This window comes from Arachis hypogaea, chromosome 16 (genome assembly GCF_003086295.3).
Source record: "Arachis hypogaea cultivar Tifrunner chromosome 16, arahy.Tifrunner.gnm2.J5K5, whole genome shotgun sequence".
NCBI classification, from domain to species: Eukaryota; Viridiplantae; Streptophyta; class Magnoliopsida; order Fabales; family Fabaceae; genus Arachis; species Arachis hypogaea.
Genome location: NC_092051.1, coordinates 137454239 through 137477583, shown reverse-complemented (window position 1 = coordinate 137477583; position 23345 = coordinate 137454239). Strand labels below are relative to the sequence as shown.

The 23345-nt window shown below is 34.9% G+C and overlaps 1 protein-coding gene across 1 annotated transcript; it reads left to right on the top strand.

Moving 5' to 3' along the window:
* The first annotated feature begins 5823 nt into the window (after positions 1–5823).
* Positions 5824–14888, top strand: LOC112757658 (inositol transporter 1-like). The gene is made up of 10 exons (XM_025806213.1): positions 5824–5977; positions 6072–6142; positions 6445–6780; positions 6874–6981; positions 7389–8214; positions 8796–8871; positions 9857–10071; positions 14437–14530; positions 14621–14636; positions 14766–14888. Exons 1-10 carry the CDS (start codon positions 5824–5826, stop codon positions 14886–14888), a joined length of 2019 nt encoding a protein of 672 aa, XP_025661998.1.
* Positions 14889–23345: the final 8457 nt, after the last annotated feature.

The following is a 23345-nucleotide window of genomic DNA, read 5'->3' as shown; positions in this document are numbered from 1 at the left end:
AAAAACACACAAACTCATATTAAAGTCCAGAAATGTGATTTTTATTTAAAAACTAATAAAAATATACTAAAAACTAACTAAATCATACTGAAAACTATGTAAAAACAAAACCAAAAAGCGTATAAATTATCCGCTCATCATCGCTCTTGCAGTCATATAGATAGAGCTCTGGTTAATGTGGAGTGGCTAGAAGCGTTTCCAGAAACTCGGTTATGAGGGGGGCCAAGAGGATTGTCAGATCATTGCCCCATAATACTAGAGGACAAAAAGCTGAGGGGAGGTCCAAGGCCGTTCTGCAGTCTAGATTCGTGGTTTACACATGATGGATTTCTCAGTATGGTTAAAGAGGAATGGAGAGGTTTGGGGGAGATACAGTTCACAGATAAGTTGAACGCACTGACAATACCGCTAGGGAGATGTGATGAACGGATTTTTGCTAGTAAAGAATTCACAATAAATTTCCGTTGCAAGTATAGTTTCTAAACCAACAATAATTCTTTCATACAAAAATTTGGTTGTCACTAAAACAAACCCAAAAAAATTAAACCGAAGTATTTAAACCTCGGGTCGTCTCTCAAGGAATTGCAGGGAAGTGTACTTATAATTGGTTATCGAAAAGTATCTTTTTGGATTTTTGAAATAAGGAACAAGAAACGTAAATTGCAAGAAATTAAATTAATAACTAAGAAAACTCTTGGCAAGGTATGAAAATTAGACATCCTATCCTAGTTATCCTTATCAATTGTGATGAGAATTGTCCATTGCTACCACTTAGTTAACCTCTAACTATAAAGGAAGGTCAAGTGGATGAATCAATTTGATTCCTCAAGTCCTAGTCAACTCCAAAGGAAAGACTAGCTTTACAGGGATCCAAATCAACTAGCAACTTTCAATTATCAATCAACAAAGGAGTTTGATAACTCAAGAGTCTCCAATTACTCAACCAAAGCCAAAAGGAGAGAAATCTACTCTAAAGCCCAACCAAGTATTTTATCAAACACTTGGAAGGAATAACATAAAGACATAGAAATTAATAAGAGATAATAAAACCTAAACAACCAATTGAAAGTATCAATAACATAAATTGAAGAAAGCAATCATAAATATAAAATACCTCAAATTGCATTAAATAGAGAATCAAATCTAACATGAGAATCCATAAACTAAAATAGCAACATAAAGAAATCAACAAGAAAAATAGATAACTAAAGTGCTAGAGCCAATAAGAGTAGAAGAAAACTAAATTAAAGTAAAATAGAAATCTAAAATTGAGAAGAATTAAAGCTAAGAATCCTAAAACCTAGAGAGAGGAGAGAGCCTCTCTCTCTCTAGAAACTAATTCTAAAACCTAAAATTATGTGAATAAAAGTTATGTGAATGAATGAATGATTCCCCCACTCTGCAGCCTCTAATCTATGTTTTTTGAGCCGAAAACTGGGTCAAAAACAGCCCAGACATCGCTGGGGGCGAATTCTGATACGCTGAATTTTCGCAGATGCACGCGTGCGTGCTGCTTATCTGCTGAGCAACCATGGCAAATTATATATCATTTCGAAGCCCCGGGTGTTTTCTTTCCAACGCAACTGGAACCACCTCATTTGGACCTCTGTAGCTCAAGTTATGATAGATTTAGTACGAAGAGGTCAGGCTAGACAGCTTAGCAATTCCTTCAATTTCTTGTATTCCTTCCACTTTTGCATGCTTTCTTTCTGTTCTCTAAGTCATTCCTGCCCTATAAACCCTGAAAAAACTTAACACACATATCACGACATCGAATGGTAATAAGAGAGGATTAATAATTAGCAATTTTAAGGCCAAAGAAGCATGTTTTTAATCAAAGCACAGAATTAGGAAGGAAAATGTAAAACATGCAAATTATATGAATAAGTGAGCAAAGAATTGATAAAAACCACTCAAATTAGCACAAGATAAACCATAAAATAGTGGTTTATCAAGATGACACAAAGCTAATTTTGGGGAGATGGATAGTAAGATCACAAAGTTTGAGGAAGAAATCAAGAGAGTTGATGATATAGTTAGCAATGGAGTATATGATACCACGATGGAGGCTAGAAGAAAGGTGCTAGTTACTTGTTGTGAGAGATGGTATGTAAGGAAGGAAATGCATTGGAAACAGATGTCTCGATCTCGGCACGCGAAGGAGATGGACAAAAATACAAGATACTTTCACAATATGGCTTCAGTAAGAAGATGGAACAATAAGATTGATACACTGGTGATAAACGGTAGAACGGTTAGAAATCAAGCGAGAATCAAGATAGCCATCAGAGAGTTTTACAAGGAATTATATCATCAGGAAGCTACTCCAATGATGGGCTTTAGAGATGGTCTGGTGAGAAAGATAGATGAGGAAAATGCTGTGACCTTAGAGAGGATGCCGTCGGCTGAGGAGATCAGAGAGGCTGTGTGGGACTGCGAGTCCTCTAATGTGCCAGGCTGTGATGGGTACAACATGAACTTTATTAAGAGATGCTGGGATAAGATTGGACCTGAATTTATGACAGCAGTGATGGGGTTCTTTAATTCTTCCAGGTTACCAACTGATAGCAATATTGCTTGGATGGCATTGGCTCCAAAGTTTGTTGGTGCAAAGGAGATCAAAGACTTGAGACCTATTAGTATGGTGGGGTGCGTCTACAAAATCATCTCAAAGGTGCTAGTCAAGAGGATGAGATCAGTGATGCCAGGGTTAATAGGTGAGACTCAGAGTGCGTTCGTCAAAGGAAGGAAAATACACGATGGGGCACTTATTGCATGTGAAACAGTAAACTGGCTTAAACAGAGAAAAAAGGAAGCAGCAATAATCAAGCTAGATTTTCAGAAAGCATATGACAGAGTCAAATGGAGCTTTGTGGACTTGGTATTACAAAAGATGGGCTTCGGGCATAAATGGAGAGCATGGGTTATGGAGTGTGTGGTCACTGCATCTATGTCAGTATTGATAAATGGGTCACCATCTAAGCCTTTCAAAATGGAAAGAGGTTTGAGACAAGGTGACCCGCTTTCTCCCTTCTTATTTGTACTGGTTATGGATGTGCTACATTGAATGGTTGGAGAGGCGATCAGGAATGGACGTATATTACCGTTGTTGGTGGGTAGGGATAGCATAGAATTGTCGCACCTTCAGTTTGCTTATGATACTATTCTGTTCTGCCCACCAGAAGAGGAGACTATTAAGAATTATAAGCGACTTCTGTGATGTTTTGAGTTGATGTCAGGCCTCTGTATTAATTTTGATAAGTCAAGTTTGATTCCGATTAATTGTGAAGAGCAGTGGATACAGCGTATGTGTAACCTTTTGGGTTGTAAGGGGGACACTCTCCCAGTTAAATACCTTGGGATATCCTTAGGAGTAAACCCGAGGTTGGTGAAGACTTGGAAGCCTATTTTGGACAAAGTGGAGGAGAAACTAAGCTTGTGGAAAGCTAAGGTATTAAACAAAGTTGGGAAGTTGGTGCTTATCAAATCAGTATTGAACAGTTTGCCATTGTACTATTTGAGTCTATTTAAGATGCCAAAAGCTGTTGCTGAAAAGTTGATTTCACTGCAGAGAAGATTCATGTGGAGTAAGAAAGATGGTCGGAATGGTATGGCATTAGTTAGATGGGAAATGGTACAGGCTCCAAAGAAACTAGGTGGCTTGGTAGTTAGCGATGCAACAATTTGGAACTCAGCATTGTTGTTTAAGTGGTGGTGGCGGTTTGCAAAGGAAGAGTGCCCGTTGTAGAAGAAAATTGTATGTTCATGTAATAATCTGAATCCCAATGAGCTACTATCAACTCAAGCACTACCTATAAGAGGAGGCCCATGGAAGGATATATGCCAGTTGCACATCATGAATGAACGTATAAGGGATAAGATGGTTACAAGTTTGTCCATGGAGATTGGTGATGGGCGACGGACTCGGTTTTGGGAGGATGTATGGCTACTATGTGGATCTCTGAAAGACCGGTTCCTGAGGCTTTTCTCTGTTTCAAACCAATGTGGATCCGTTATTGGGGACTGTGGGTTTTGGGATGGGATAGTGTGGAATTGGAATTTCCAATGGAGGCACGAGCTTTTTTAGTGGGAATTGGAGCTTCTAAGTCAATTACATGAGGTTTTGAGACCGGTGAAATTAGTAAATAACAGAGAGGATCGAGTGGTTTGGAAATATAATAGGCAAGGTATTTTTTCAACTAACTCATTTGTGCAGGTGATGCAGGTTGAAGCACTCCCAGAGGTGGTAACCAGCTACAGCTTCACAAGGACCATTTGGAAAGGTTTGGTTCCACCAAGAGTGGAGCTTTTTGCTTGGTTTGTTTTAATAGGCAGGGTGAACACTAAGGAAAGGCTGAGCTGGTTTGGAATTATCAGACAGGAAGATACTATATGCGTGCTATGTAATAATGAATTGGAACATGTATATCACTTGTTTCTAGGCTGTGCATTTACGTGGTAGGTGTGGAGTGCTTGGATATCAGGATTCGGTTGTCAATGGTCTTATCCGGGTTCGATGAAAGAGCACTTTCTCAGTTGGACAGAGGAATCAAGGAGTAAGGAGGATCGTAAGCAGCGGCTGAGGTGCTTTTGTGCGATCATTAGGAATATATGGATGGAAAGGAATAACAAGATTTTCCAGAATCAAAGCAGAGGTGTTGAAGAAGTCATTAACATGACCGTGAGAAGCGTTAATGAGTGGAGTGGTGTTGATCCCTTTTGTTGTTGATGGCTATGCCGAAGATGACATGGGGAGTTTATGTGTTTGATTTAGTTATTTAAGTAGGCGTGTGCTGCTTGTCTAGCTCTGTTTGCTCCACTGTACTGTGTTGAGCTCTTACTTTCAAAAAAAAAGATGACAAATAGAGTTGTTGTTAGTTAAGTTAATCTTTATTTAAGTGATTATCCACGGCTTATCTCTTTTACTAGAAGATACTATTTGTTGACCATTGAATAAGAAGGTAATAAGTGCCTATCACATTACATAACGGAATTTTCACCAACTATAAAAAGCCACCAAAGAAATATACTCACAACTCAACTTAGTATAACAAAAAAATAATATTCCATAACTAATAAAATTTATTATTTTTAATTAATATTAGTAAATATTTTAAAGTTTAAGTACTAAATTTTAAATTTTAAATACTAAAATTAACTCCTAACAATATAAAAATAAAATGTTAGCTAACAGTATTAACTAATATTAATAAAAATTATCTTTAACATTTCTCGCAAGAAAATATATGCAAATAATTTTTATGATTCACATGTATTAATTATTTGGATTTAATTTATATAATAAATATCACTGTGAATCAGATTTTTATAGACATCCAACTAACATATCAATACATCAGCAATATAAATTTCAGATAACCACCGATTATAGCTTGAAAGGCTCATGAATACTATAAATATATTTGATTAGACAAAAATAGAAAATTATTAAATGGTATCAATACATAAGAATTAAAATAATCTAAATTAAGATAGTTAATATAAGGATCCAAAATGACAGCAATCATGTTAACATATGTAGGTATTTGAGTACATATTCGTTGTGACAGAGTAATAACGGAAAGTAGGAAAGGAAATAAAAAGAAGGGAGAGTAATCTAGTTGCAAGTTCACATCAACATGAAACTGATCCTTCATAAAAAAAAACAAATGTTGTTATCATATATATGCCCATCGACTTTTAAGGGAACAAGAAATCCAACAAAATTTTTAAATTTAACAACTTTATTATCTATAAAACTATGTTAGATCTCACGCATTAACATGCAATTTACAACTAGTTGATAAAAGCAAGCTAGCAACAATGGTGGCTGATATGTGCGTGTCGATTAAAGCAGGAAGCTCTGATTATTTGGAGAAACATCCAGAGCGCAGAATATCATTTTCCCAAAATTTTTACATTATTGGTGTTACTTTTGCAGCTGGTATTGGTGGCCTTCTATTTGGTTATGATACTGGTACAGTATACATATATGCGTATTGTCTACCATTTCATTAATTAAGAAAAAATAGAAAGAAATGAAATAGCATATATTTTGTTTTCATTTGTAGGTGTGATATCTGGCGCTCTCTTGTACATAAAAGATGATTTTGAAGTTGTAAAGAACAGTAGTTTTCTTCAGGTAAAAGAGAGAGTGTCTTTTTGTTCATTTTCTTTTAATTTGGTAGCTTGTACTTGTGACCATATAGTTATATGAAACGCAATATGTTCTGGTAGGAGAATTGGTAGGTGGTACGCAATACATCAAAGATATATTGGTAGGAGAATTGGTAGGAGAATATGCTATATATATATATATATATATATAGCATTCGACAACAAAGATAAATTGTGAATTCACGTAACTATGACTATGACACAGTAGGACTAGAGTAGAGTGCCATTTTGCAGCAATTATATGTTCTCATTTTGTTATGTTTGCAGGAACTAATAGTTGCCATGGCCTTAATTGGTGCAATTTTCGGCGCCGCCATTGGTGGTTACATTAATGATTCTTTAGGGCGTAAGGCTGCCACTATTGTGGCAGATATTTGTTTCGCAGTAGGATCACTCTTGATCACCGTCGCACCAAATCCCACTCTTATCATAGTTGGCCGGTTTTTTGTTGGCCTAGGTGTAGGTTTCGCCTCTATTACTGCTCCTATGTATATTGCAGAAGTATCACCGTCTGAAATAAGAGGTGGATTAGTTAGTGTCAATTGTCTTATGATCACAACTGGCCAATTTCTTTCCTTTGTCATCAATTATGGTTTGACTAGAGTAAGCATACCCAACTCTTTAGCTAACAATACCAATAGTAATAATTTTGTCTTCATCCATCTTGATTTTCTAAGAGCAAAATTATGTGTGCAGGTTCCTGGAACATGGCGTTGGATGCTTGGAATTGCAGGTACACCAGCTGTTATTCAGTTGGTTCTTATGGTCTTTCTTCCTGAGTCCCCCAGATGGCTATATTTGAAGGTAAATGATGATATAAGATCAATGATCATTTATGTGAAGTTCTCTTTATGCAAAAAATATAGGTAATAACTATTAGATAATTTGATATGTTGAACTAAAGTTAATGTTGGAAACCAATTTTTTTTAAACTAACATCAGCCAATTTTGTTATTTTGTTTATCTTAAATTCTAGATCCTAAAACTTAAATTATAAATATAAAATCTAAAGTTGACTAATGTTAGCTAACTAAAAATTAGTTTCCTGTACTTTTTTTCTTAAATAAATTATCATCAAATGATTATCAACTATTATTTTCATATGAAGACAACTTTATGTCATTAGTCACCTATAAAATTTGGGTAAAATAAATCCTTATATTGATTTTTTTTGTACAATAATTAAAAGCTTAGTTACTTTTAACTTGCAGAATAGGAAGGAGGAGGCCACCAATGTTCTTTCTAGGATATACCCATCTCCTCGATTGGAGGACGAAATAGATATTCTTGAAGCTCACATGGAGCAAGAACAAAAGGATAAGGTCAAAGTTAAATACAGTGATGTATTTAAGTTGAAAGAAATCAGAGTTGCGTTCATATGTGGCGCTGGACTTCAAGCATTCCAACAACTTACCGGTATTAGTGTTATAATGTACTATAGCCCAACAATCATTCAATTGGCTGGCTTCAAATCAAACGAATCGGCTTTGTTCTTATCCCTCATTGTTTCTGCAATTAATGCCGGTGGCACAATTATTGGAATTTACCTTATTGACATTGTAGGGCGAAAGAAGCTTACACTTAGTAGCTTAATAGGTGTGGTTGGATCGTTAATCCTACTCTCTGCTTCATGTTATGTTAGAGGACATGGCAACCCGAGTTTAGTTTATGGATGGCTTGCTGTTGCGGGTTTGGCTTTGTATATTATATTCTTTGCACCTGGAATGGGTCCTGTTCCTTGGGCTGTGAACACAGAGATATACCCTGAAGAGTTTAGAGGAATATGTGGTGGCATGTCTGCAACAATTAATTGGGTTGGTAGTGTCATCATGTCTATTAGCTTCCTTTCTTTTGTGGATGCTATTGGGCTTGGTGAGAGTTTTATGCTTCTTTTGGCTGTTGCTTGTGTTGCAATAGTTTTTGTGATTTTCTATATGCCAGAGACAAAAGGATTGACTTTTGAAGAAGTTTCAAATATTTGGAAGGAGAAAGCCTATGGAAAAGATAAAAACATAGAGAGCATGGTTGAGCAAGCAAGTACATGATCAGCAACTTTTTCCAATACGTTTAAGACTTGTGAAAGCACGAAAAGTCATAAAGTTACGGTTTGAACATGAAATGAAGAAGAACAAAAAATAAAAGGAGAAGAAATGAAAGATGCAATATATATGTGCATGCGCATGTGTCTGTGTCCTTACTGGTAGCTTTGGCCAAAGAGTTCAAAACACCATCCCTATGATTGGCTATATAGTTGATCAGGATCATGTCTTCTTCCATGGTCCATGGCCCTTTTCTCACTTCCAAATCTTGAGACATGTTGAGAGAGTGAGAGAGATTTCGGAGGGGGTGTTAAGGGAGAAGACTCTAGTGACGTGTGTGACAAGCAATGTAGAGTTAGTTTGCATTACAGAGTTAGTTAGATGAAGTGAGAATCTGTTATAGGATCAGTTGAGTGTTAGTTATTGATGTGTTTCTCTATCTTTCACTCTTAGTGTGTAAATAAGTGAGGAAGCTTCATATGTAAATTAATACATTCTTCCAACATCAATTCAATTTAATATTTAGTTCATTCTCTTAGCTTTCTTTCTAGTTTTCATACTCTCAACTTGGCAACACAGTGTTCATCAACTTGCTTAATGTGCTTCTAGATCCTAGTCCTCAAGTAGTTCTTGATCTTGTTTCTAGTTCCTCCCAGTATATACTTGGCTATTTTCGACCATGTACAGTCATTATGATTTGATTAATTTATTATGGACAAAAAATGTCATTTTATTACATTAGAATGAACTCAAATCTTATCCAAAAATATTTGATTGATAAATTTTACAAAGATATAAAATAAATAGTTTAATTTTGATGTACTGATATTATATAACATTTAATTTTATATAGTCATAAAATCAAATATGTTAATTTGGATAACTATTCACACCCTCAATGTAAAAAGTAAGTATTTTTACTAACGTCGTATTATGTTACTGTACACATATGTAAAACTACTTTATTAAGAACGAAGGCTACGATAGTTATACAATGTTAACAATATTTAAAAAATGGTGTTAAAATTAAAATAATATTTTTAATATTAATAAATATTTTTAATTTGAAAAAAATATTATATTGCAAAAATATAAAAATGTGTTACTTTAAATACTATATATTTATATATATCAACCTTGCTATATATAAAAAATGAAAAATTATATTTTTATAAATTATCTTCCATATTTTTGTAATCAATCTCTAAATTAAAAATATTAAGTTTATATATTTATGATACTAAAATTGTTTAACACCACTGATATATATATATATATATATATATATATATATGATGTCATATTGTACAAGGATAGTTGAAAATCAATGTTAGAATAAATAAATAAATGATCTCTTCTACTATGACTAATTTTTTAATTACATGACACAAATATAAAAGATGAGATCCACCTCTTCATCTCTCACTTTTTAGACAAATCAGATACAATTATACAAATTCTTTAATAACCAAATAAAATTTCTACATAAATATGTGTCAAGAGAGTGTCTACTACTAGAGTGTGGGGTTGAGAGAAAACTAGTTAGTTAAAATATGTGCAATGATTTCTTGAAAAAGAAGGTATGAATTGAATTTAAAATGTACTAATTTAATCCTACTCTCTGCTTCATGTCATGTTAGAGGACATGGCAACCCGAGTTTAGTTTATGGATGGCTTGCTGTTGCGTGTTTGGCTTTGTATATTATATTCTTTGCACCTGGAATTGGTCTTGTTCCTTGGGCTGTAAACGCTGAGATGTACCTTGAAGAGTTTAGAGGAATATGTGGTGGCATGTCTGCAACAATTGTCATCATGTCTATTTACTTCCTTTCTTTTGTGGATGCGATTGGGCTTGGTGAGTTTTATGATTCTTTTGGCTGTTGCTTGTGTTGCAATAGTTTTTTGTGATTTTCTGCATGCCAAAGACAAAAGGGTTGACTTTTGAAGAAGTTTCAAATATTTGGAAGGAGAAAGCTTATGAAAAAAATAATAACATAGAGAGAATAGTTGAGCAAGCAAGTACATGATCAACAACTTTTTCCAATACGCCTAAAACTTGTGAAAGCACGAAAAGTCATAAAGCTAAGGTTTGAACATGAAATGAAGAAGAATAAAAAATAAAAGGAGAAGAAATGAAAAATGCAATATATATATGTACGTGCACATGTGTCAGCGTGCTTACTGGCAGCTTTGGCCAAAGAAAAGGGGGAAACGTTAATGGAGAAGACAGTGATGAGTGGTGACATGTGTGATATGCAATAGAGTTAGTTAACATTACAGAGTTAGTTAGATGAAGTGAGAATCTGTTATAGGATCAATTGAGTGTTAGCTATTGATGTGTTATCCTTCATTCTTAGTGTGTAGATAAGTGAGGTAGCTTCAAGTGTAAACTAATTCATTTCACTATCAATTCAATTTCATATTCTAAGTTCATTCTATTAACTTTCTCTTTGGTTTTAATCTCTTTCAATACCTTTACATGATATCAGAGTTGGTCATGATCAATCATGGCCTTAACTCTCATCATCATCATTATCGTTGCTAAGAACACCTTGGTTCCTTTACTGATAAGCAATAGTATTTTTTAACAATAAAACAAAAGGTTATGCCACAATGATGAAATTGAATATTTTCAGCACATGAAGAATGTATGTAAATAGACTTGTATTTAGACGTGTGTTATCAGGGACGGATTGAGGTTCAAAGGAGGAGGACACTTGCCCTCACTAAGTTTTGAAAAAAAAAAGTAATAGTTTTATACAAATATATATTATTGTCCCCAGTATAATTATATTTTTACCTCCATAAAAATTATAAAATTTTATTTTGAGATTTATAATAAATTTTTTTATTAATTTAACATGTAACAATATTTATTTTGTTAAATTTGATTTAATATCAAAATTAAAATTAATTAAATAAATTAACTCAATAAAAATTAATGAATAGTGATAATATAAGTTTTGAAATTAATAAATTAATTAATTATCAAACTAAATATTAGTTTTCTAAATATAAGTAAAACTACTAGTATTTTTTGTCTTAAAAAATTAGTTGAGATAAAAAAATAATATCTATTTTTAATTAATAATTTTATTTTAAAATTATATAATATTTTTTTAATCTTAACTCTGAAATAAGTTTGCTTGTAACAACTATTTTGGGTGAAACAGTGTTTTATGTCATAAATATTGTAACAAATAAATTTTTTAATTGAATGGGTGGTAATTAATATTTTAAAATTGTAATGAATAGTAGAACAATTGTTTACAAATATGAAAGTTAATTTTGATATATTAAAATATGTATATTTTTTACATAGTCATTTCATCACATTTATTCTTTTAGATAAATATTTATATGATGAATGTAAAAGTTATTTTTTTTACATTATAATACATAATTGAATGGATTCATAAAATCTTTAATTTGACAATATATTAAAATTAAATTAAAAAATATATAAAAATATTTAATTATTTTAAAAAGAAAGAGAGAAAATTTATTGTAAATTAAGTTTTTATTATTTTATAGCAACATATCTGAAGGTTGTAGAAGACTTAGAGAAGGGGGGTTGAATCTATGCCTTTCTTTTTGTTACTGAAATAACCTCTTTTTAAATGAACTTGCAATTCTGATTCTGTTTGAACTCAGCAGCAGAAATTTATGAGACAATTTCGTTTTGTCTCATGAATATCAGAAAACAGAACAGAGCAGAGAAGAGAAAAGCTAACACCACCATGTATCCTGGTTTGGTTGCCTTGTACTATGCAACCTACATCCAGTCTCCACGACAACAGTGGTGGAATTTTCACTATAGTTAAAGTATTACATACACCAATTTCACAGGATTGACACAATCCTTTCACACTCAAGTCTAACCTAACTTGACATTGGCTATGCTAATACCCAGGGGCGGAGCTAGACTAACTATTTAAGGGGGGCGGTGTTTAATAATTTACTAAAAATATTTTATATTACTATTTCTATTGATAAAATAAAAATAAATAAATATATAATCTCAATCAAAGTAAGACAATAATATATAAAAGTTACCACTTACAGTTTTATATCATGAAAATGCTATTCGACGTTTTTTTCTATTTTCAAAATCATCTATAATTGAATTTGTGTCGAAAATAGCTGCTAATTCTTTTTCTATATAGATGACCAAATTGTCTGCAAGAAATTCATCAGCCATTTTGCTTTTGAGTCTTGTCTTAACAATTTTCATTGCTAAAAAAGCTTTTTCTATTGTTGTGGTAGACACTGGTAGAGTCAAAACAAGACGTATTAATCTATCAACCATGTGATAAGTTCTTAATTTTTCTGTTTCTTGCAACTTCTTGCATAATTCAAAAAGTGTACCAATGCCTTTCAAATGATTTGGTATATCATGCTGATAATGTTGCAACTGAGATTTCAAAATATTAAACTCATTAGAAGGAAAGTCAAGGGGATAAAACTTCTCTGCTAACTTGCTAATTTATTCAATATTAAATTATTTGAAATTGTCTTTAGGATCCAAAGCACAACTCAAAGTCAAAAGCTTTATTGTTTGCTCATTAAAGCTACTATTCAACTCTTGTATTGGAGTAGTAATAGTAGAAGCATCTTCATTCTCTTGATCTTTTCTTTTAAAAAATGTATCAATGGTCTTGAACTTACTCATAATTCAAGTGGCCAAATAAGTTCCTATAATTAAAAATATATTTAGCAAAAAGTGTAAATTACAATCTAGATCTTTATATAATATATAATTTATATTTTAATTCAAAATAAGATATTAAAATTCAGAACAATAATACTAATATTGTTGTATAAATAATATAACTTTGTAATTAAATAGTTAACTAATAAAAAACTAAATATATAAACTAACATATAATAACAAAAACTTAATTAACAAATAATAATAAATTAAGTAAATAACTAAATATATAAAAAAATATAAAAAAATTAGATAAGACTAACAGAAAAATAATAATAGAAAAGTCAATAGTTCAATAATTTTCTTAAAATAAAAAAGAATAAAAATAGAACCTTTTTTGAGAAACAGGGGTGAAAAATCACTTGTTGAATTACTATCTTTTTTCTTAATCTGCAAAAAAAAAAAACAAGAGTCAAAGAGGTAAAAGATAAGAAGATTAAAGAGATAAAGAAAAAGAAGAATAAGAAAAGTAAAAAATTGTTACCTACAAAGTGAAAGTGAAAAGTGTAGGAACAAAAAGAGGGATTGGAAAAATATGCGAACAAAGAGGAAGGGGGCTGGGTGGCTGGCAAATAAAAAAAAGGGTGGGAATTGGGAATTGGGAAATGGACTATTAGGAAGGGGGCTGGGCTGCTAGCAAATAAAAAAAAGGTGGGAATTGGGAAATGGGCTATTGGGCTATTTTTTTTTTGTATGAATTAAGGGGGGCTTGGAAAGTAATACAAAAAAAAAGGGAGGGGGTTGGGAAATAAAAACAGGAGGGGGCTAGACTTTTTTTTTAATGAAAATTAAAATTTAGGGGGGGGGCATTGCCCCCCTTTAATAGTATGTACCTCCGCCCCTGGTAGGCAAGTTGAGTTGAATTGGTGCTTACCTGGTCTAGATCTAGCTAACAGAGTTTAGCTCATGATGGTTGGAGGTAACTAAAAATCTTCTAACGCGATCGAATGCAGATGTGAAGACCCAATTCTTCACAATTTCTTCTCTAGTCCGTGTGAAAGGAGAGAAATAGCTAGATTTTTTAGCACTCTAGCATTTAAGAGAGCTACATCAAGAATTGATAAGGATGTCTTGCCGTTTTCCATCATGAGTTTTTTGCATCTAATGTTGCTTTTCTCTTTTTGTTATCTCTATTTCTTTCATCTATTGATAAGTCTCTTGGGAGTCCCTCAATTTTTTTTTCAATCTGTCTAATGTGAACATATGTTTCTAAATTTTTTTAAAATAAATATTTTTATTAGGAATATACATTAATTTGAGGGTATTTACAGATTTTCATCAAGTGCCTTATCTCCTTTACAGTGTAAACGAGATAAGGCACGAACACATGGCAATGTATCACGTTTACAAACGTGATATGATATGAACCTTATCTCATTTACACTGTAAATGAGATAAGTCCAGAGAGCGACTATAAATGGAAGTCGTTCACAGTGTTTCAGACTCCATATTTCTCTCACATTTCTCTCATTTCTCTCTTTCTTGCACTGTTTTCTTGATATTTATTAGTTCCTCGGACATTATGGCATGCACGGATGCACGGGACCTTGACATCAACTGCCTCAACGCTAGTTAGCACATTGCGGGAGCCATCGACTTTGAGGTTAGTGTTATCTTTATTGTTTAAATTAATAAGTCTATGCGATTTTATTTCGAGAACTTTTATAGAGTTAGTGTTTTAACAAATGAGTAGGCTGGATGATATTGAGGTAACACAATTTAGGTTATTTGGCAAGTTAGTAACATGAGTTAGGTGTATAATTTACTCATAGTCAAAGTTAGATAAGTAATTACTTTGATTTGATTAGTTATTTAAATTTTTTCACATACCGTGTTAGGGAGACAACTATGCAACGCTTGGAGCAATCGCGGCACCTCATTGTACAACTCCTCCCAATCACCATATATCTAGGCAATTGCCTTTTGTTTTGCCATCCAAACCTTCTAGTATGACGGCTTGAAGTGATAGCTTTATCTCACTGTTCTCTGTAGAACAGGAATGGTCACTGATGGATTGGACTGTATGAGTGGCAGGATGATTTTGCATATGAGATTGCCATCCAACTGTCGGTGATCTTGTGACATGGTGGGGCCAGACACGTGTGTGGTCCACCGAATTCACACACCTTCCTAACCATTTTAAATACAGTCGAATTAAAATCTAAACAAAATAAGAACGATGAAGAAGACAATGAATTAAAATATAATAACACTCACCAATATATGAAATTCTGTCGGAGGGCGACACGGAGACTCCAAGGACAACCATCTGTAAATTGCCGGCAATGTATGTGATACTTGAATTGATCCGACTCGACTATTCGATACTCGGCACTTCTCTGGATGCTGTAATTCATCACGCCTTGCAGCACTGCCTCTTTGCTTCTGAATCTATGACCAACCTGAAACTCCACACCACCATCGGTGTTGTAATCGTCGGCCCCCATATTCTAAAACGAAGTTTCCTCGTGCATTGCATCCAAATCTAATGCATGGTAGTAGCTGGGTACAGATGATAACTCTGGAATTGGACGCGGAATAGGCAAAAGGTATTGAACTGATCCATCAACAGGAGTCTCAGGTATGAACTCATTATCGTCGTCGTCGTTAGAGGAACCACTTTCGTGGCTATCGGCAATGTACTCTTCGTCGGATTCTCCATCCTCAACATCCATGTCCTGCACTGGACTAGCACAGTGCAACGGTCGTGGTGTGAGCGGAGGGTCATCCGGTACAAAATTCGAGCCGCCAGCACCACCACCACCACCATCACGAACTTACGCAGAAAGCTCCATCACTTGTTCAACTATAAGTCTGCCGTGCACGTCAAACAAGGCGCACATGCTTGCTCATTGCCATCGAGCCAGAATAGACGAAACCAAAATACACCATTCCCCATCGGTGCTAGCATCATATACCCAACTCTACCAACCTCTTTTCTCTTACCACCGCCGACGTGCGTTAATATCATACTCTTTAACTCGAACAACGAATTTGCTCTTCGAGTTCAGAACAATGCAGGATTCTCATACTCAAATATAACCCTGCTGTCATTGTTTCTCATCTGACAGTTGGGATACACCATCACAACAAAGAAACCACTGTCACTAGATATTTTTGCTAAATTTTTCGAAGAAAAATAGTAGAAAAAGAAGAATTGAGATATTTTTTAGGAATACCAGCGGTTTCCTAATCCTTTTATAAGGAGTTATTTTTGTCCTATTCTATCTTGTTTACTGTATAAACATTTTTTACTCGCACGTATCTCGTTTACACTATAAAAGAGATAAGTTTTGTCATATCTCATTTACATGACTAAACAACTATTTCTCACGTATCGCGTTTGTAAACGTGATACATTGTCACATGTTCATGTTTTATCTCATTTACAAATAGTTAAACTTATCTCGTCTACAGTATAAACGAGATAAGACACTTTATGAAAATTGGTAAATATCCTCAAATTAACGTATATTCGTAATTTAAATATTTATTTTATTTATTTAAAAAATCCTATGTTTCTACTTTATTCAATTAATAAAGTATTAATATCTTTTAAAAAAAAGAATACATTTATGCTATATCTATTTATAATAAATTAATAATTAATAAAACTATTTTAATTGAGCTTTAGACGCACTTTTTATTTATTATAGACTATTGACCAATATGTATTTCTGAGTTAATACTATTTTTTTTTCTTTTTTACGTTAAAAATATTAGCCATATTCATTTGCGTTCTGTATATATTTGGTTCAGTGCTCCTCAGTTAGCTTTTCTTTATCTTAGTTTAGCGTGTTTTTCCTATTTATAAATAATCTTTTTATGTTGATATTCTTGTTCAACATAATTTATATATCATTTTAGAGTTTGAATATACACCTCTATTTCAAAATATATTTTTTTTATACTCAACGGAACTTACACTCCTATTTTAAAATATTTGTCACCTTAGAGTAGTTTTGTAAACCCTGAGAAAATAATAAATAGTTAGCGAATAAATTAATTATTAACCAAAGTGATTAGAAAATTGTAACACCCTAACTACCAAAGCTTACGCTTCTGGCTGCGCAACTCTGATAGCTCGGATATTACGACGACTTTTATATTATTTAATACTAAAATATGAGCCTGTTTAAAACTTAAACCGTGAAACCGCTCCCAAAAATACTTTCGTTCGATGACGTACATTCACAGAATATCATACAACTTACAAAAGTTCATAAAGAGTACATCCATATACACACACACACACACACACACACACACACACACACACACACACACACACACACACACACACACAGATATATATATATATATATATTATATATATATATATATATATATATATAATATTACAAGCATTAGACAATATAATTCCTATCCCTCTTACAGAATATCTCAAGATAAAGGCGAGGGTACAAATAATAGTCTAAAGCAATATAGAGCATTTCAACAATAACTAAATAAACTCTTCGTGACTTCTGCGCCCATATCCTGAAAGGGGAAAAATGTAGGGGGGTGAGAACATCATCCTCGAAAGGGTTCTCAGTAGAGGGTTTTTGGGAATTACTGTAATAGGATACGTGAAGATAATCGCACCAGTGATTCATAACCATCTCATGCCTCTTTTCAAAAACAACGGTTTACAATGAAAGTAAAGTCGGAAATATTTTCGGAAGGAAGAACCGTTCAATTCTCAAAAACTCAAAAGCCTTTCAAAACGGTTTATCTATGCGGAACCAAAATAGCCTTTCATAATTTTATTCCAAACCAGAAACACAAAACCGAAATCAACCATCAGTTAATCTCTTTCCAACCACGGCCCTAGGCCCAAACAATCCAACCAACAACCAATCACCACAATCCAACAGAGTCCCAGATGCAAACACAGATAGGAAGTTCAAGCACAAACAAACAGTTATTACAAGTAGAACAGTTAGCAATTAATCACATAGGCAAACCAAGTATAATATGCGCACCCAACCAATGTCACACAAATGCATATGATGCATGCCTGTCCCTAGTGGCTGATGATATCATCTGTCGGTTATAGAGCCAACCCGACAAGTCCTGGTAGCTAACCATTGGACTGTCCCTCTGTCGCGCATCCCAACTCGATTATACTCATCATAAACTTGATCATAATCATGATCCATATCCATCACCCTTACTGGTGAATATTTACGGGGGCGAGCTCATCCGGGCTTTCACAGTGCCCGGCCACACTTACGACATAGGGTCAACAGAGTATCAAGTCTCAACCTGGAGCACGTGGTGGCTAGCCACTGCTACTACCCAGGGAAACTCGTATCTCAGATAGTGGAAGTGCAAAAATCACAATTATCAATATCTCAGCATATATGCATTCATTCTCAGCCATGGATCAACATCCATCTCCGCCATCCGGCTCACGGTTCAATCCAGAACCAGCCAATATTCATATCATACACAGCCATTCCGGCTCACGGTTCAATCCAGAACCAATCAACATGTATAAACATACACAGCCATTTCGGGCTCTCAACAAAAAAGCACTTCCACATTCAAAATCATCAAATTCATGAAATCGGCATTTAAGCCATAAATCATTTTCTCAATTCATTTCACTTTGAAATCAAGTTTCAACTCTTTTCAGCCTTGGCTTTAATGATCTCATTTCTCAAATCATCTCAGGCTCATAAGCCACTTTTACTCAAGGTAAATTCCCCTTTTAAAATAATGCCACTCTCGGCATTTTCTTTCCAAAACTTCCATCATCATGGCAAGTTAAAAGCCTCTTTGAGATATTCAAAAATCACCCATCCAACAATGGGACTTTATAACAAAAGTTTCTTGGCAGAGTCTCAAGTCTTTAGGGGAGAATAACATAACTCATTTCGCCAAATTCATTTAAAATCATTAAAACATTGGCTTTCTGATTTGAGTAATAAAATAGGATCTAAGCCAAACCGAGTCACGTAATCATTTACTTCTTTCAAAGCCGTTTCCTTTTCCTAGGTAAAACCAGCTTCAACCCCCATGATAAATTTAAAGCATTTCGACTGTTCAAAATTGTTTTAGTCTTGCAAAGGTTCAGAATTCAAGGAGCACTTAAAACCTTTCTCAAACATTTCAAAATGAAACTTGTCAATAGACATTCAGGTTCTTTCAAAGCCATTGAAAACTCCTCTAATTGAAACCCTCAAGTCAAATTCAAAGGAATTGCACTTGTCACATTTAAAACAGCTTTAAAACATAAGTTTCATCTAAATAGCTTCTCCTGAAAATATACAATGCTTTTAAGAAGCAAGGCTAAATCACAATTTCCTCTTTAGTAATCCATTTCAAAAGTAGAATCATCTTTCTTGATAATTCAAATAAAATAGTAAAATCTTAACTCGTCATTTTCCAGACAACATTTCAATAAAGACTCGGATTTTATAGAAATTTCGGCAGCACTCCCCTAAAATTGACTTTGCCACCCGGTTCGGTCCCAACTAAACCGTTCCACAATCCTTTCAACAGCCAAAAATCCAAAATCAGTTCAAGGCAAGCCAAATCCAACAACCATCTCAATTCCATATTCCAAGAAAACCGTTTCAAAAACTAAATCATTATCAGCCGAATAAACTCATTTCTAAAGTTTCAAAGAAACGGTTCAGCAATAGTCATTTATTCAAACCAGATCATTAAAGCAAGCCAGGCTGAATTCAAGAGTGTATTCTATTTTTTTTCACATTCTCAAGAAAATCCATTCAACTCAAATCAATTTCCAACGATTCAACTCGATCTCAAAGCTTTAAAGAATCATTTCAAAGCATTTCGTTTCACAAAGCCACACAACAGTCGAGTAAACCAACACCCATAATCATACAAAACAACCAAACAATACATAGGACTGATACAATCACCAATACACATCCTCACATCAGTACCCATATGTAATAATTCCAATATACAAATATAGTTTTCGGAAAGCGCCCCTACTCAAAACGCAATTCCATAATCCAAACGTCTCATAGAGTCCTTTCCGGCTCAACCCGAACTGACGGCAACCAAAACCTCAGCTCCCAGCCACTTTCGCAATACCCAAAGCAACACTATTCGCAACATACAACAATCGAAACTCAATCTTATAGCAATTAATGCCACAAAACCTCAGCGTGAGATAACGGAACAGTAACAAAAGGGCTTTCAAATTAAAACGCTTACCGAACCGAAGGAGGAACGGCTGAACCGAAACAGCGGCGATCTCTGAACCGGTTCGGCGACTGCCCGATAGCCACCTCAAGCGGCAGCGGTGACCTGAACAGTATGCAGAGACAATGAGATTCCCGGAAACTCAACAGAAAGGAGAGCCAACTTGAAACCCTTACCAACAGAATTTTTCCGGCGACGGCAAAAGCAGCCAGAAGCTCCGGCAGTGCTCCCGGAAGTCACAGAACCACTCCCGACGGTCAGAATCACAGAGACGCAGCTCCTTCTCCGGCAACGACGCTTGCGGCGGCCGAGACCCCTTTCTGACGGCGGCAGTTCTGACGGAGGTGGCGCCGGCGACGCGAGCACGGCTGGGCATGGTGGCTGAACCCCAGCTCAGCCTCTGATCTCTCCGTCTCTCATGCTCGGTGTGACTGGACGGCCCTCCTCTCAACAGCACGGCGCAGCAAACCCTAGCAGTGCAACGGCGGCTCAGCAGGACGGGTTCTTTGCAGCAGCAGCGGCGCGACCTCCTCTCCCCTGCGTCGTTCCCTTCTCCACGGTGAACCCATCAGGGACGGCAGCAGCACCAGCCGCGACAACCCTTGGCGGCGACAATGGCGAGGTGGCTGAGCTTGTGAACGACGGCAGTGCAGAGGCGGTTTCTTCCCCTCCCGTGCGCACCAGTTCCTCCCGTCAGCCTCTTCGTGATCGCAAGGATGGCGGCGGCGCGGCGAGGGCGACAGCGGCGCTGTGTGCTTCAGCGACAGCGACACGTTGGTCACGGCTCCTCTAGCGGCGGTGGTGAGTGGGTAAGCGCCAGACGACAGCGACGGCTGGCCGGTGGTCACAGCGCAGCTTTTCCCTATGCGTTTCCCCGTTTCCTCCTAGCCCTTTTTCTTTCTTCGTTCCATTTCTTTTGCAGCTATTGTTGCTGTGTTGCGGCTGGGTTTGGGGGGATTGAGTGAGTTGAGAGAGAACCGGGTCGGGTAATGGGTTACCGGGTTAGGGTTTTCCTTATTGAAAATTAGGGTTAAGGCATTATGGTAATTCACATAAATTAGAATAATATGTAATTAAATCCAATGTAATTCCAACACTTATTGTATATGGAAAAACACTATTTGCTCATCTACTTTTACAAATTATTTCAACAAAATGCCCGAATCTAAAGATTAGAAATAATATAATTAATTTCTCTATTTCCAAAATAGCAGTACTAATATTCAAAATATTAATTACTTAGTCCAAAACATATAAATCCTTATTATTTACAACTGCTAAATTTATAATTTAAATATAGAAAATAATCCAACAATTATAAAATTGGATAATAATCATAAATTATCTCAAGTTCAATAAATCAAAACTTGCCTTAATTATCTTTAATAAAATGATTTCTGAAATTAAGGTTGTAAATAACTTTATGATTTGAAACTTGATCATAAAAAGATTTTTCAAAGGTTCTGGGTCTTACATTCTACCCACCTTATAAAAATTTTCGCCCTCGAAAATTGATACAGAATGAAAGTAATTCCATAATAGTTCACCCTTGAACACATTAAAGAAGAAGCAAAAATATCTCAAAATATAATCATATATATGATTTTCAAATACTTTGATTATCATAAGCATAAGGATGCAAAGGTAGGAGTGTAACTGCCAGGCAAACGTTACAAGATAGGCTCAATGCAAAAGCTGACATGGGTCAATCATGTGATAGTAAGGCAAGGATCAAGGCTATCAAACAGGATGGGGTTAAAACAACGTGCTCAACATCGCACACTAATCTCACCAACTCAAAGCTTTAACTTTCAACTCCATCAAGCACTTTACAAACCCCAAATTTGATCACAAGCCTGACAACCACAAACCCGTTCGCAAGGAACAAAATGCTCACAACTCATAACGTTGCACACCTACCGCTTCAACTTCGCATACACATATAACGTCTTAAAGAACTAACGCATCGCGTTACTACGTCTACAAGTCGCACGTGACTATTCGATCCTCAAAATCAATTTCTCGAGTCTATACTCAGAAGGAATTACCTTGATACAAGATTTAAAATGATTTTGAGCAGTCAATGCATCAAAGATACAGCAAAGAATAGAAAAAGGAGAGTCAAATTCAAGGGTAGACATAGATTTGAGAGAATGTATCCCAATTCCAGAACAAGATGTTAAAAATACTTTCGAATACATTGTTCATGAAAGAGTCGAAAACTTGCAAAAAAACCACTTTGCAGTCTAGAAGAAAAGTTGAGCAACAAACATTCTTCAAGAGAGTAGCAAAAGCATAAACGTGGCTTTTACTTCAATACAATTTCATGTTGAAGTAGATCATGTAGAGTTTTAAAAACAAAATGCACACAAATTTGACTAAGAGCTAAATATTTCCTCAAATATTTTAGAAAAATAGTTAGGTGCATAACTTAACCAAAAGTAATTCATAAAACTCGGAAGAAATCAAATGCTTGTTCAAAAATTTCCAAAGTTCACATTCAAACAAGCGTGTATAACATTCGTAGCAAGGATGAAAGGGAAAATTAAAACTCCTTTTAGAAAAGAAACTCCAAGGTAAAAATTTGCACACAATCTGGTAAGGAAATAAGTGGTGTGTTACAAACAACCGGTTTCCACTAAACAAGGAAGCTTTTCCAAAACCTCATTTAAAAAATGGCGCATGCCAACTTTAAATTAATTTCGTCAAAATTGGGCAATGGTTTCAATCTCAATCAAGCAACAGAAAATAAATTCTGTTTAATATTTCTTCAAAGAGAATTCAAAATTCTTTTAAAAGGTTCAAAACAAGACTCCAAAAGTGTTGTTTTGAAATCACCATCTCAGAAGAACATTCAAGAAGTTTAAGATGCACTAAAAAGGAGTCAAGCCTTGCAAGAAAGGATCTTAAACCAAGGTAGCCCAAACAAGATTCACTAGGCATGAGTCATCAAACAAGCTTTCAATTGATCCAAAAGAATACAAAAGTCATAGGAAAAGACAACTCAATCATTTGTAATTTCTCAATGATAAATCTTTGACTAAAAACTCTTGTAGAAATAATGGGAGAATAAATAATGCACTAAATTGAAACGAATCAAACTGACTCACATAAGGATGAGATCCACAAGAGAGGACAAACCAAGATCAATGGTAATGTTTTCAAGATGTAAAAGATTAGTTAAAGACAGAGTCACGTATGACATTCATAGAGGTGAAAAGCTTAAGAGAGAA

What these genes read in the sequence shown, in the direction of transcription:
- LOC112757658 (XM_025806213.1), top strand. Translation starts at nt 5,824, where the DNA reads ATGGTGGCTGATATGTGCGTGTCGATTAAAGCAGGAAGCTCTGATTAT. An exon ending in CCAGATGGCTATATTTGAAG is followed by an intron (nt 6,982 to 7,388) that starts GTAAATGATGAT and finishes TTTAACTTGCAG; the next exon opens with AATAGGAAGGAGGAGGCCAC. An exon ending in GAGCATGGTTGAGCAAGCAA is followed by an intron (nt 8,215 to 8,795) that starts GTACATGATCAG and finishes TTGGCAACACAG; the next exon opens with TGTTCATCAACTTGCTTAAT.